Source organism: Carcharhinus amblyrhynchos, unplaced genomic scaffold (assembly GCF_965287045.1).
Source record: "Carcharhinus amblyrhynchos unplaced genomic scaffold, sCarAmb.v2.hapA scaffold_58, whole genome shotgun sequence".
NCBI classification, from domain to species: Eukaryota; Metazoa; Chordata; class Chondrichthyes; order Carcharhiniformes; family Carcharhinidae; genus Carcharhinus; species Carcharhinus amblyrhynchos.
In genome coordinates, this window is record NW_027649798.1 from 1,057,895 (window position 1) to 1,072,343 (window position 14,449).

The 14,449-nt window shown below is 47.9% G+C and overlaps 1 protein-coding gene across 4 annotated transcripts in view; it reads right to left on the bottom strand.

Moving 5' to 3' along the window:
• The window catches only part of LOC145337674 (phosphofurin acidic cluster sorting protein 2-like), a 489,510-nt gene that overhangs the window by 85,687 nt on the left and 389,374 nt on the right, over window positions 1–14,449 (bottom strand). For 2 of the 4 annotated variants that reach the window (XM_080182492.1, XM_080182493.1), the window contains exon 19: window positions 10,473–10,505. The exons of the other annotated variants lie outside the window; for them this stretch is intronic. In XM_080182492.1, the coding sequence (XP_080038618.1) occupies window positions 10,473–10,505 (33 nt within the window). The remainder of the gene's footprint in view (window positions 1–10,472; window positions 10,506–14,449) is intronic. 4 annotated transcript variants of the gene reach the window in all.

Here is a 14,449-nt window from a genome sequence, read left to right on the forward strand (position 1 = left end):
GTCAGTGACAGTGAGTGTCAGTGACAGTGAGCGGCAGTGACAGTGAGCGGCAGTGACAGTGAGTGTCAGTGTCAGTGAGCGGCAGTGACAGTGAGCGGCAGTGACAGTGAGCGGCCGTGACAGTGAGTGTCAGTGACAGTGAGCGGCCGTGACAGTGAGCGGCCGTGACAGTGAGCGGCCGTGACAGTGAGTGTCAGTGACAGTGAGCGGCAGTGACAGTGAGCGGCCGTGACAGTGAGTGGCAGTGACAGTGAGTGTCAGTGACAGTGAGTGTCAGTGACAGTGAGCGGCCGTGACAGTGAGCGGCCGTGACAGTGAGTGTCAGTGACAGTGAGCGGCAGTGACAGTGAGTGTCAGTGACAGTGAGCGGCCGTGACAGTGAGCGGCAGTGACAGTGAGAGTGAGCGGCAGTGACAGTGAGTGTCAGTGACAGTGAGCGGCAGTGACAGTGAGTGTCAGTGACAGTGAGCGGCCGTGACAGTGAGTGTCAGTGACAGTGAGCGGCCGTGACAGTGAGTGTCAGTGACAGTGACAGTGAGTGACAGTGACAGTGAGCGGCCGTGACAGTGAGCGGCCGTGACAGTGAGCGGCCGTGACAGTGAGCGGCCGTGACAGTGAGCGGCCGTGACAGTGAGTGTCAGTGAGAGTGACAGTGAATGTCAGTGAGTGACAGTGAGTGAGTTAGTGACAGTGAGTTACAGTGACAGCGAGTGAGTTACAGTGAGTGACAGTGAGAGTGAGCGACAGTGACAGTGAGTGAGTTACAGTGAGTGACAGTGAGAGTGAGCGACAGTGACAGTGAAAGCGAGTGAGTTACAGTGGGTGACACTGAGAGTGAGCGACAGTGACAGCGAGTGAGTTACAGTGACAGTGAGTGACAGTGAGAGCAAGTGAGTTACAGTGAGCAACAGTGAGAGTGAGCGACTGTGAGAGTGAGCGACAGTGACAGTGAGCGACAGTGACAGTGAGCGACAGTGAGAGTGAGCGACAGTGAGAGTGAGCGACAGTGAGAGTGAGCGACAGTGAGAGTGAGCGACAGTGACAGTGAAAGCGAGTGAGTTACAGTGACAGTGAGTGACAGTGAGAGCAAGTGAGTTACAGTGAGTGACAGTGAGAGTGAGCGACAGTGACAGTGAGCAACAGTGAGCAGTGAGTGACAGTGACAGCGAGTGAGTGACAGTGACAGCGAGTGAGTTACAGTGACAGCGAGTTACAGTGACAGTGAGTGATAGTGACAGCAAGTGACAGTGACAGCGAGTGACAGTGACAGTGACAGCGAGTGACAGCAAGTGAGTTACAGTGACAGTGAGTGACAGTGACAGCGAGTGAGTTACAGTGAGTGACAGTGAGTGACAGTGATAGCGAGTGAGTGACAGCGAGTGAGTTACAGTGACAGAGTGACAGCGAGTGAGTTACAGTGACAGTGAGTGACAGAGTGACAGCGAGTGAGTTACAGTGACAGCGAGTTACAGTGACAGTGAGTGATAGTGACAGTGACAGCGAGTGACAGCAAGTGAGTTACAGTGACAGTGAGTGACAGTGACAGCGAGTGAGTTACTGTGAGTGAGTGACAGTGACAGCGAGTGAGTTACAGTGACAGAGTGACAGCGAGTGAGTTATAGTGAGAGTGAGTGACAGTGAGAGTGAGTGTGTGAGTGAGTGACAGTGAGAGTGAGTGTGTGAGTGAGTGACAGTGAGTGTGTGAGTGAATGGGTGAGAGCGAGAAGTTGGTGACTTAAATGAAGACAAGAGAAGACTTGACCCACTATTCTGTGTCACAACACAATTATTGCCTCAATATGATCTACAGTACAATATCTTCTACAGTGAGCTATCCCCCAGCGAGTCTCTGTGTATCTCCCTCCCCAGATCATCCACCGTCACACAGCATTCCCCCAGTGAGTCCCTGTGTATCTCCCTCCCCAGATCACCCACCGTCACAGAGCATTCCTCCAGTGAGTCCCTGTGTATCTCCCTCCCCAGATCACCCACCGTCACAGAGCATTCCTCCAGAGTCCCTGTGTATCTCCCTCCCCAGATCACCCACCGTCACAGAGCATTCCTCCAGAGTCCCTGTGTATCTCCCTCCCCAGATCATCCACCGTCACAGAGCATTCCCCCAGCGAGTCCCTGCGTATCTCCCTCCCCAGATCACCCACCGTCACAGAGCATTCCTCCAGAGTCCCTGTGTATCTCGCTCCCCAGATCACCCACCGTCAGAGTGTTGCTGCAGTAAAATACAGATCTAAGAACACATAATGTCTGCAGAATTACATGTTCTAAAATACAGAACAAAATGTACGACACTGTAAAATTTGTCATGACAGTTACTGAGAACAAGGTTCAGGACAGGTAACAAACAAAAGAGGAGATCTCCAACACACACGGCTGGGTACCTCTGACAGACACGGCTGGGTATCTCTGACAGACACGGCTGGGTATCTCTGACAGACACGGCTGGGTATCTCTGACAGACACGGCTGGGTATCTCTGACAGACACAGCTGGGTATCTCTGACACACACGGCTAGGTATCTCTAACAGACGCAGCTGGGTATCTCTAACAGACACGGCTGGGTATCTCTGACAGACACGGCTGGGTACCTCTAACAGACACGGCTGGGTATCTCTGACAGACACAGCTGGGTATCTCTGACAGACACAGCTGGGTATCTCTAACAGACACGGCTGGGTATCTCTGACATACACAGCTGGGTATCTCTGACAGACACAGCTGGGTATCTCTGACAGACACGGCTGGGTATCTCTAACAGACACGGCTGGGTATCTCTAACAGACACGGCTGGGTATCTCTAACAGACACGGCTGGGTATCTCTAACAGACACGGCTGGGTATCTCTAACAGACACGGCTGGGTATCTCTAACAGACACGGCTGGGTATCTCTAACAGACACGGCTGGGTATCTCTAACAGACACGGCTGGGTATCTCTAACAGACACGGCTGGGTATCTCTAACAGACACGGCTGGGTATCTCTAACAGACACGGCTGGGTATCTCTAACAGACACAGCTGGGTATCTCTGACAGACACAGCTGGGTATCTCTAACAGACACGGCTGGGTACCTCTGACACACACAGCTGGGTATCTCTGACACACACAGCTGGGTATCTCTGACACACACAGCTGGGTATCTCTGACACACACAGCTGGGTATCTCTGACACACACGGCTAGGTATCTCTAACAGACGCAGCTGGGTATCTCTGACACACACGGCTGGGTATCTCTAACAGACACAGCTGGGTATCTCTAACAGAGTAAAGAGTCTGACAACACCAGGTTTTAGTCCAACCGATTTATTTGATAGTAAACGCACAAGCTTTCAAGGTTTCCCTCTTCGTCAGGTGAATGGAGAGTTCTGGCCTCAGACAGAGCGTATAAAGCACAGACAGTTTAGAGATTACTGATTAGAATGTGAATCTTTACACCTAACCTGCTGTTCAAGTCCTAAAGTGGCCGACAATGTGAGTGGAAGGAGCACTGATCACAGGTTAAAGAGATGTGTATTGTCTCCAGACAGTACAGTAAGTGAGGTTTTGCAAACCCAGGCAAGTCATGGGGGTTACAGATAGTGTGACATGAACCCAAGATCCCTGTTGAGACCGTCCTCATGTGTGCGGAACTTGGCTATCAGTCTCTGCTCAGTGACTCTGCGCTGTCGTGTGTCGTGAAGGCCGCCTTGGAGAATGCTTACCCGAAGGTCAGAGGCTGAATGCCCGTGACCACTGAAGTGTTCACCAACAGGAAGGGAACAGTCTTGCCTGGTGATTGTCAAGCGATGTTCATTCATCCGTTGTCGTAGCGTCTGCATGGTCTCCCCAATGTACCATGCTTCGGGACATCCTTTCTTGCAACGTATCAGGTAGACAATGTTGGCCGAGTTGCAAGAGTATTTACCACGTACCTGGTGGATGGTATTCTCACGTGTGATGATGGTATCCATGTCGATGATCCGGCATGTCTTGCAGAGGTTGCTGTGGCAAGGTTGTGTGGTGTTGTGGTCACTGTTCTCCTGAAGACTGGGTAGGTTGCTGCGAACAATGGTCTGTTTGAGGTTGTGTGGTTGTCTGAAGGCAAGAAGTGGGGGTGTGGGGATGGCCCCGGCGAGATGTTCGTCTTCATCAATGATATGTTGAAGACTCTGGAGAAGATGTCGTAGCTTCTCCGCTCCAGGGAAGTACTGGACGACAAAGTGTACTCTGTCCACTGTGTCCCGTGTTTGTCTTCTGAGGAGATCGGTGCGATTTTTCGCTGTGGCACATTGGAACTGTCGATCTATGAGTCGAGCGCCGTATCCTGTTCTTAAGAGGGCATCTTTCAGCGTCTGGAGGTGTCTGTCACGATCCTCCTCATCTGAGCAAATCCTGTATATACGGAGGGCTTGTCCATAGGGGATGGCTTCTTTAACATGTTTAGGGTGGAAGCTGGAGAAGTGGAGCATTGTGAGATTGTCTGTGAGCTTGCGGTACAGTGAGGTGCTGAGGTGATCGTCCTTAATGGAGATGCATGTGTCCAAGAATGCAACTGATTCTGGGGAATAGTCCATGGTGAGTCTGATGGTGGGGTGGAATTTGTTGATATCATCATATAGTTGTTTCAGTGATTGTTCACCATGAGGCCAAAGGAAGAAAATGTCATCGATGTGTCTAGTGTATAGCATCGGTTGAAGATTCTGTGCAGTGAAGAAGTCTTGTTCGAACCTGTGTATGAAGATGTTGGCATATTGAGGTGCAAATTTGGTCCCCATGGCTGTTCCGTGTGTCTGGATGAAAAACTGGTTGTTGAAGGTGAAGACATTGTGGTCCTGTACCGCAAGCCCACAGACAATCGCACAATGCTCCACTTCTCCAGCTTCCACCCTAAACATGTTAAGGAAGCCATCCCCTATGGACAAGCCCTCCGTATACACAGGATCTGCTCAGATGAGGAGGATTGTGACAGACACCTCCAGACGCTGGAAGATGCCCTCTTAAGAACAGGATATGGCGCTCGACTCATAGATCGACAGTTCCGATGTGCCACAGCGAAAAACCGCACCGATCTCCTCTCCAGAGTCTTCAACATATCATTGATGAAGACGAACATCTCGCCAGGGCCATCCCCACACCCCCACTTCTTGCCTTCAGACAACCACACAACCTCAAACAGACCATTGTTTGCAGCAAGCTACCCAGTCTTCAGGAGAACAGTGACCACAACACCACACAACCTTGCCACAGCAACCTCTGCAAGACATGCCGGATCATCGACATGGATACCATCATCACACGTGAGAATACTATCCACTAGGTACACGATAAATACTCTTGCAACTCGGCCAACATTGTCTACCTGATACGTTGCAAGAAAGGATGTCCCGAAGCATGGTACATTGGGGAGACCATGCAGACGCTACGACAACAGATGAATGAACATCGCTCGACAATCACCAAGCAAGACTGTTCCCTTCCTGTTGGCGAACACTTCAGTGGTCACGGGCATTCAGCCTCTGACCTTCGGGTAAGCATTCTCCAAGGCGGTCTTCACGACACACGACAGCGCAGAGTCGCTGAGCAGAGACTGATAGCCAAGTTCCGCACACATGAGGACGGTCTCAACAGGGATCTTGGGTTCATGTCACTCTATCTGTAACCCCCGTGACTTGCCTGGGTTTGCAAAACCTCACTCACTGTGCTGTCTGAAGACAATACACATCTCTTTAACCTGTGATCAGTGCTCCTTCCACTCACATTGTTGGCCACTTTAGGACTTGAACAGCAGGTTAGGTGTAAAGATTCGCATTCTAATCAGTAATCTCTAAACTGTCTGTGCTTTATATGCTCTGTCTGAGGCCAGAACTCTCCATTCATAGAACATAGAACATAGAACATTACAGCGCAGAACAGGCCCTTCGGCCCACGATGTTGCGCCGACCAGTTTAAAAAAAACAACAATGACCCACTAACCTAAACCAATCCCTTTTCGTCCATAAACCTATCCACAGACCTCTTAAACGCCCCCAAACTAGGCGCATTTACAACTGCAGCAGGCAGGGCATTCCAATCCCTCACCACCCTCTGGGTAAAGAACCTACCCCTGACATCTGTCCTATAACTACCCCCCCTTAGTTTAAAGCCATGCCCCCTCGTGCTAGATTTTTCCATCAGAGGAAAAAGGCTATCACTATCCACCCTATCTAAACCTCTAATCATCTTATATGTTTCAATAAGATCCCCTCTTAGCCGCCTTCTTTCCAGCGAAAACAACCCCAAATCCCTCAGCCTCTCCTCATAGGATCTCCCCTCCATACCAGGCAACATCCTGGTAAACCTCCTCTGCACCCTCTCCAAAGCCTCCACATCCTTCCTGTAATGTGGGGACCAGAACTGCACACAATACTCCAAGTGCGGCCGCACCAGAGTTGTGTACAGTTGCAACATAACGCTACGACTCCTAAATTCAATCCCCCTACCAATAAACGCCAAGACACTGTATGCCTTCTTAAGAACCTTATCTACTTGATTCCCAACTTTCAGGGATCTATGTACACATACACCTAGATCCCTCTGCTCCTCCACACTATTCAAAGTCTTCCCGTTAGCCCTATACTCAACACATCTGTTATTCCTACCAAAGTGAATTACCTCACATTTCTCTGCATTAAACTCCATCCGCCACCTCTCGGCCCAGCTCTGCAACCTGTCTAAGTCTTCCTGCAAACTATGACACCCTTCCTCACTATCTACCACACCTCCGACTTTGGTGTCATCAGCAAATTTACTGATCCACCCAACTATACCCTCATCCAGATCATTAATAAAAATCACAAACAGCAGTGGCCCCAACACAGATCCCTGAGGCACACCACTTGTAACCGAACTCCATGATGAATATTTACCGTCAACCACTACCCTCTGTCTCCTGTCCGCTAGCCAATTCCTAATCCAGTTCCCTAGATCACCCCCAATCCCATACATCTGCATTTTGTGCAGAAGCCTACCATGGTGAACCTTATCAAATGCCTTACTAAAATCCATATAGGTGACCAAAGAGGTGGATGGGGGTAAGGCAGTTGACGTGGTATACATGGATTTTAGTAAGGCGTTCGATAAGGTTCACCATGGTAGGCTTCTGCAGAAAATGCAGATGTATGGGATTGTGGGTAATCTAGGAAGTTGGATCAGGAATTGGCTATCAGATAGGAGACAGAGGGTGGTGGTGGATGGTAAATATTCATCATGGAGTGCAGTTACGAGTGGTGTGCCTCAGGGATCTGTTTTGGGGCCACTGTTGTTTGTAATTTTTATTAATGATCTGGATGAGGGTATAGTTGGGTGGATTAGTAAATTTGCTGATGACACCAAAGTTGGAGGTGTGGTAGATTGTGAGGAAGGGTGTCATAGTCTGCAGGGAGACTTAGATAGGTTGCAGAGCTGGGCCGAGAGGTGGCGGATGGAATTTAATGCGGAGAAGTGTGAGGTAATTCACTTTGGTAGGAGCAACAGATGTGTCGAGTATAGGGCTAACGGGAGGACTTTGAATAGTGTGGATGAACAGAGGGATCTAGGTGTGTGTGTACATAGATCCCTGAAAGTTGGGAATCAAGTAGATAAGGTTGTCAAGAAGGCGTACGGTGTCTTGGCGTTTATTGGTAGGGGGATTGAATTTAGGAGTCGCAGTGTAATGTTGCAACTGTACACTACTCTAGTGCGGCCGCACTTGGAGTACTGTGTGCAGTTCTGGTCCCCGCATTACAAGAAGGATGTGGAGGCGTTGGAGAAGGTGCAGAGGAGGTTTACTAGGATGTTGCCTGGTATGGTGGGGAGGTCCTATGAGGAGAGACTGAGGGATCTAGGGTTGTTTTCGTTGGGAAGAAGGCGGCTAAGAGGGGATCTTATTGAAACATATAAGATGATTAGGGGTTTAGATAGGGTGGATAGTGATAGCCTTTTTCCTCGGATGGAGAAAGCTAGCACGAGGGGGCATGACTTTAAATTAAGGGGGGGTAGCTACAGGACGGATGTCAGGGGTAGGTTCTTTACCCAGCGGGTGGTGAGGGATTGGAATGCCCTGCCTGCTGCAGTTGTAGATGCGTCTAGTTTGGGGGCGTTTAAGAGATCTCTGGATAGGTTTATGGACGAAAAGGGATTGGTATAGGCTAGTGGGTCATTGTTTTTGTAACTGGTCGGCGCAACATCGTGGGCCGAAGGGCCTGTTCTGCGCTGTAATGTTCTATGTTCTATGTTCTATGTTCTATATACACCACGTCCACTGCCTTACCCCCATCCACCTCTTCACCTGATGAAGAGGGAAACCTCGAAAGCTTGTGCGTTTACTATCAAATAAATCGGTTGGACTAAAACCTGGTGTTGTCAGACTTTTTACTGTGTTTACCCCAGTCCAACGCCGGCATCTCCACATCATATCTCTGACACACACAGCTGGGTATCTCTGACACAGACAGCTGGGTATCTCTGACACAGACAGCTGGGTATCTCTGACACAGACAGCTGGGTATCTCTGACACAGACAGCTGGGTATCTCTGACACACACAGCTGGGTATCTCTGACACACACAGCTGGGTATCTCTGACACACACAGCTGGGTATCTCTGACACACACAGCTGGGTATCTCTGACACACACAGCTGGGTATCTCTGACACACACAGCTGGGTATCTCTGACACACACAGCTGGGTATCTCTGACACACACAGCTGGGTATCTCTGACACACACAGCTGGGTATCTCTGACACACACAGCTGGGTATCTCTAATAGACGCAGCTGGGTATCTCTAATAGACACAGCTGGGTATCTCTAACACACACAGCTGGCTATCTCTAATAGACACAATTCAGGGATTTATGAACCTTATCTATGACTCTAACATTGGAATGAAACCAGGAGTCTGCCCACTCTGCTGCTCTCGCATAGGGCAGCTTATTTGCTGTGTGTGTGTGCCTTACCCCTTAGCACTCTCATTAGAATGGCTTAATAAAGTGTGAAAATTGAAATGAATGAGGGGAAAGGGAGGTTAATATATTTGAGAATCATCTTGAAGCTACTAAGATAAATTTCCACAGGATGAGCTGATTGGAACCTGACCTTTCGGGTCCCTGTTCTTAGCTGTGAGGAGAGGTTCGATAAACTCGATTTGTTCTCACTGGAATGACAGAGGTTGTGGGGCAGCCTGATAAAGGTTTACAAGCTTATGAGTGGCATGGACAGAGTGGATAGTCAGAAGCTCTTTCCTAGGTAGAAATGTCAAGTACTAGGAGACATTGGTTTAAGATACGTGGGGAAAAGTTTAGAGGAGATGTGCGAGGCAAGTTTTTACACAGAGGGTGGTGAGTGTCTGGAACACGCTGCCCAGGGAAGGGGTGGGAGCAGGTACGATAGCAGCATTTAAGGGGCAACTAGACAGATACATGAAAAGGATGGGAATGGAAGGATATGGACTCTATAAGTACATACGGTTTTAGTTTATGCAGGCATCATGGTCGGTGCAGGCTTGGAGGGCCCAAGGGCCTGTTTCTGTGCTGTACTGTTCTTTGTACTTTGTTCTTTAAGTGAAATGAGGAAACACTTCTGCACATGGGTATAGATAGAGTGAATGCAAGCAGGCATTTTCCACTGAGGCTAGGGGAGTAAAAAACAGGGGGCATGGTTAAGGGTGAAAGGAGAAAAGTTTAAAGGGAATATTAGGGGGGCTTCTTCACACAGAGAGTGGTGGGAGTGTGGAATGAGCTGCCGGATAAAGTGGTAAATGTGGGCTTACTTTTAACATTTAAGAAAAACTTGGACAGGTTCATGGATGAGAGGGGTGTGGAGGGATATGGTCCAGGCGCAGGTCAGTGGGTCTAGGCAGAAAAATGGTTCAGCACAGACAAGAAGGGCCAAAAGGCCTGTTTCTGAGCTGTAATTTTCTATGGTTTCTATAAATGGTGGTAGAAGCTTGGAACTGTCTTCCACATCAATAATTGATGCTGGATCAATTGTCACTTTTCAATCTGGGATTGATAAATGTCTCTTAATCAAAGGTTATCGGGACAAAGACAGTAGATGGAGCTAGTCTGCAAGGAAGGCCATGAACTCATTGAATGGTGAGAGGTTTGAGGGGCTGAATGGCCTCTTCCTGTTCCTGTGTTTCTGTTCCAGTTCCAACACTTCAATGTGACACTCTGGACCTTCCTATATTGTCTAAGTGACTGCAGCTGGGGTCCGGTGCTCAATGCTGCACTGGGCCGACTGGCAGAGAACTGGAGAATACATAGTCACCATCTCCACACACACAAAGCCTGCTAAAGTCGTGACAAATTCTACATAAGCCACAGTACAGAGGCAGCGGCAGATTAACCACTCAAAATCAGATTATTAACATAAAGAAGACAAGCGAAAGAACAAAAGATCATGGTCTGACATGTAGACAAGACAGGTGTGTCACACACACATACATACAGGCAGGTACCTTATATAAAAATCAAAATATAGGCTTCTCTTCCTTGGTGCACAAGAAAATTAAAAACAAAGTATAAAAATTTACCCAGAGATATCAATGATTAAAAGGCTGAAGGTGGAGAAAATGAAACACAATTTGCAGTGCATTACAAGTCAGTTATTGTGAAAATAACAAATATACACTTGATTCAGGAATAAAACATGCAGCTGGTCTACCTCCACTCCCCCAGCTTTATCCTCGCTGCTGCTCACAGTGTGTCTGTCTGCAGCTCTATAGAGCCTTTCAGGAACAGTGACCATAATTCCGTAAGTTTTAAGTTATTAATAGATAAGAGGAGTCCTCGGGTGAAAGTATGAAATTTGGGGAGGGTTAACTATGACAATATTAGGCAGGGACTCAGGGGGTGGCTGTTTGAGGGTAAATCCACATCTGTCATGTGGGAATCTTTTATAGCCCAGTTGATTAGCATTCAGGACCAACATGGTCCTGTGAAAATGAAGAATAAGCATGGCAAGATCCAGGAACCGTGGATGATAAGATGAAATTGTGTGCTTAGTCAAAAAGGAAAAGGAGGCATACGTATGGTTTAGGAAACTGAAGACAGGAATCGAAAAATATAAAGGAAGCAGGAAAGAATTTAAGCAAGGAGTTAGGAGAGGTAAAAGGGGCCATGAAATGTCCTTGGTAGGCAGGATTAAAGAGAATCCCAAGGTTTTTTATGCATATATAGGGATGAAGAGGGTAGCTAAGGAAAGGATAGGTCCACTCAAGGACTCTGGGGGGATTTTGTGTGTGGAACCAGATGACGTGGATGAGGTCTTTAATGAGTACTTTACATCAGTATTCACAAAGGAGAAGGATGTGGTGGATGGTGAGTGTAGAAAGGAGGATGTTGACATTCCAGGACATTTTGCGATAAAAAGGGAGGAGGTAGAACATAGAACATGACAGCACAGTACAGGCCCTTTGGCCCTCAATGCTGTGCCGAGTTATGTCCAATCCCAAGATCAAGCTATCCCCTCCCTATCATTCTGGAGTGCTCCATGTGCCTATCCAATAACCGCTTGGAAGTTCCTAAAGTGTCCGACTCCACTATCACAGCAGGCAGTGTATTCCACACCCCAACCACTCTCCGAGTGAAGAACTACCTTAGACATCCCTCCTATATCTCCCACCATGAACCTTATAGTTATGCCCCCTAGTGACAGCTACATTCACCTGAGGAAATAGTCTCTGCACGTCGACTCTATCAATCCCTCTCATCATCTTATAAACCTCTATTAAGTCGTCTCTCATCTCCCTTCATTCCAAAGAGAAAAGCCCTAGCTCCCTCAACCTTTCCTCATAAGACCTACCCTCCAAACCAGGCAGCATCCTGGTAAATCTCCTCTGCACTCTCTCCAATGCTTCCACATCCTTCTTATAGTGAGGTGACCAGAACTGAACACAATTTTCCAAATGTGGTCTCACCAAGGTCCGGTATAGTTGCAGCATAACCCCACGGCTCTTAAACTCAAACCCCTGTTAATAAACACTAACACACTATAAGCCTTCTTCATGGCTCTATCCACTTGAGTGGCAACCTTCAGAGATATGAGGATATGAACCCCAAGATCTCTCTGTTCCTCCACATTCCTCAGAACCCTGCTGTTGACCCTGTAATCCGCATTTAAGTTTGTCTGACCAAAATGAATCACCTCACACTTATCAGGGTTAAAGTCCATCTGCCACTTTTCGACCCAGCTCTGCATCCTATCAATGTCTCTTTACAACCTGCAAGAGCCCTCCATCTCATCCACTACTCCACCAATCTTGGTGTCATCAGCAAATTTGCTGACCCACCCTCCAGCCCCCTCTTCCAAGTCATTGTTAAAAATCACAAATAGCAGAGGACCCAGCACTGACCCCTGTGGTACACCGCTGGTAACTGGCCTCCAGTTTGAAAATTTTTCCTCCACCACCACCCTCTGTCTTCCATGAGACAGCCAGTTACTTATCCAATCGGTCAAATTTTCTTCTATCCCACACATCCTTATCTTCTTCATGAGCCTACCATGGGGAACCTCATCAAACGCTCTAGTAAAATCCATGTATACGACATCAACTGCTCAACCTTTGTCCACACGCTTAGTTACCTCCTCAAGGAATTCAATCAAATTTGTGAGGCAGAACTTATCCTCATGAAACCATGCTGACTATCCCAGATTAAACTGAATCTTTCCAAATGGTCATAAATCCTATCTCTCAGGACCCTTTCCATTAACTTACTGACCACTGAAGTAAGACTAACTGGCCTATAATTACCAGGGTCATTCCTGTTTCCTTTCTTGAGAAGAGGAACAACATTTGCCACTCTCCAGTCCTCTGGCACTATCCCTGTGGACAATGAGGACCCAATGGGCATTGGTAGTGGGCATTTTGAAAAGTATTAAGGGACCTGATAAAATATATTGCAGAATACTGAGGGAGGCAAGGAAGGAAATTCCTGGGGCCTTGTTCAAAATCTTTGCATGTTATTTTTACTCACAGGAGATGACCCAAGGACTGCAGAATAGCCAAGGGGCAATAGAGATAATCTGGCAAATGACAGGCCTTACATCAGTGGTAGGAAATTAGTGGAGAATGTTCATAGATCATACAAAACTACAGTGCAGAAGGCCATTCGGCCCACTGAGTCTGCACTGACCACAATCCCATCCAGGCCCTATCTCCATAACCCCATGCTAGTCCCCCTGACACTAAGGGTCAATTTAGCATGGCCAATCCACCTAACCTTCACATTTTTAAACTGTAGGAGGAAACTGGAGCACCCGGAGGAAACCCACACAGTCACGGGGAGGACGTGCAAACTCCACACAGACAGTGACCCAAGCCGGGAATGGAACCTGGTTCCCTGTGAGGCAGTAGTGTTAACCGCCGAACCACCCCTAAGAAGATTCTCAAGGATAGGATTTACTCAGATTTGGAAAAATATGCACTTATTAGCAATAGGTTTCATGGTTTTGTGAAGAGGAGATTGTGTTCCACTAACTTGATCGAGTTTTTTGCAAAAGTGACAAAGAAGGTTGATGAGAGTGGTGGATATTGTATGCAGGGATTTTAACAAGGCCTTTGACAAGGTCCCTCATGGCAGACTGGTAAAGGTGAAATCAGATGGGATCCATGGTGAACTGATAAGGTGGGCACAGAACTGGCTTGGTCAGGGAAGACAGAGAGTAACAGTGGGAGTTCTTCTGACTGGAAATCTGTGACCAGTGGTATTCCGCAGGGATTGGTGCAGGGACCCCTGTTGTTTGTAATATACATAAATGATTTGGAGGAGATGCTGGTGGGCTGATTAATAATTTGTGGATTGTGGACATAAAGATTGGGGAGGTGTGAATAGTGAGGAGGATTGCCAGAGGATAGAATTGGATCGAGACAGGCTGGATACTTGGGCAGAGAAATGGCAAATGGAATTTAATCCAGACAATGTGACCTGATGCACTTTGGAAGGTCTAATGCAGGAGGGAAGTATACAGTAAAAGGCAGAACGCTTAGAAGCGTTAACATACCGAGGGATCTAGGCATAGTTTTAAGGTAGCTATGGAGAATGATAGGTCTGGCCCAAAAGTTAAAATTCTAAACTGGGGCAATGAATTTCATTTAGTGATGAAGCAGGCCGTTGCTGAGAGACCAACTGGGCGGAGGAGGACGTGAATAGTTTGCCGGGTGTTAGCAATGGAAAGGTGGTAGGACTGGAGGGCCTGAATGACATTATTGTTACTAGAGAGGCGGTGCTCGACAGACTGGAGGGGCTGATTGTGGACAAGTCCCCAGGACCGGATGGAACGCATCCAAGGGTTCTGAAAGAAATGGCAGAGGTGATAGTGGATGCCTTGATGATTATTTTCCAAACCTCGTTGGATTCCGGGGAAGTGCAGGAAGATTGGAAAACGGCTAATATTACGTTGTTGTTTAAGAAGGGTGGCAGGCAAAAGGCAGGG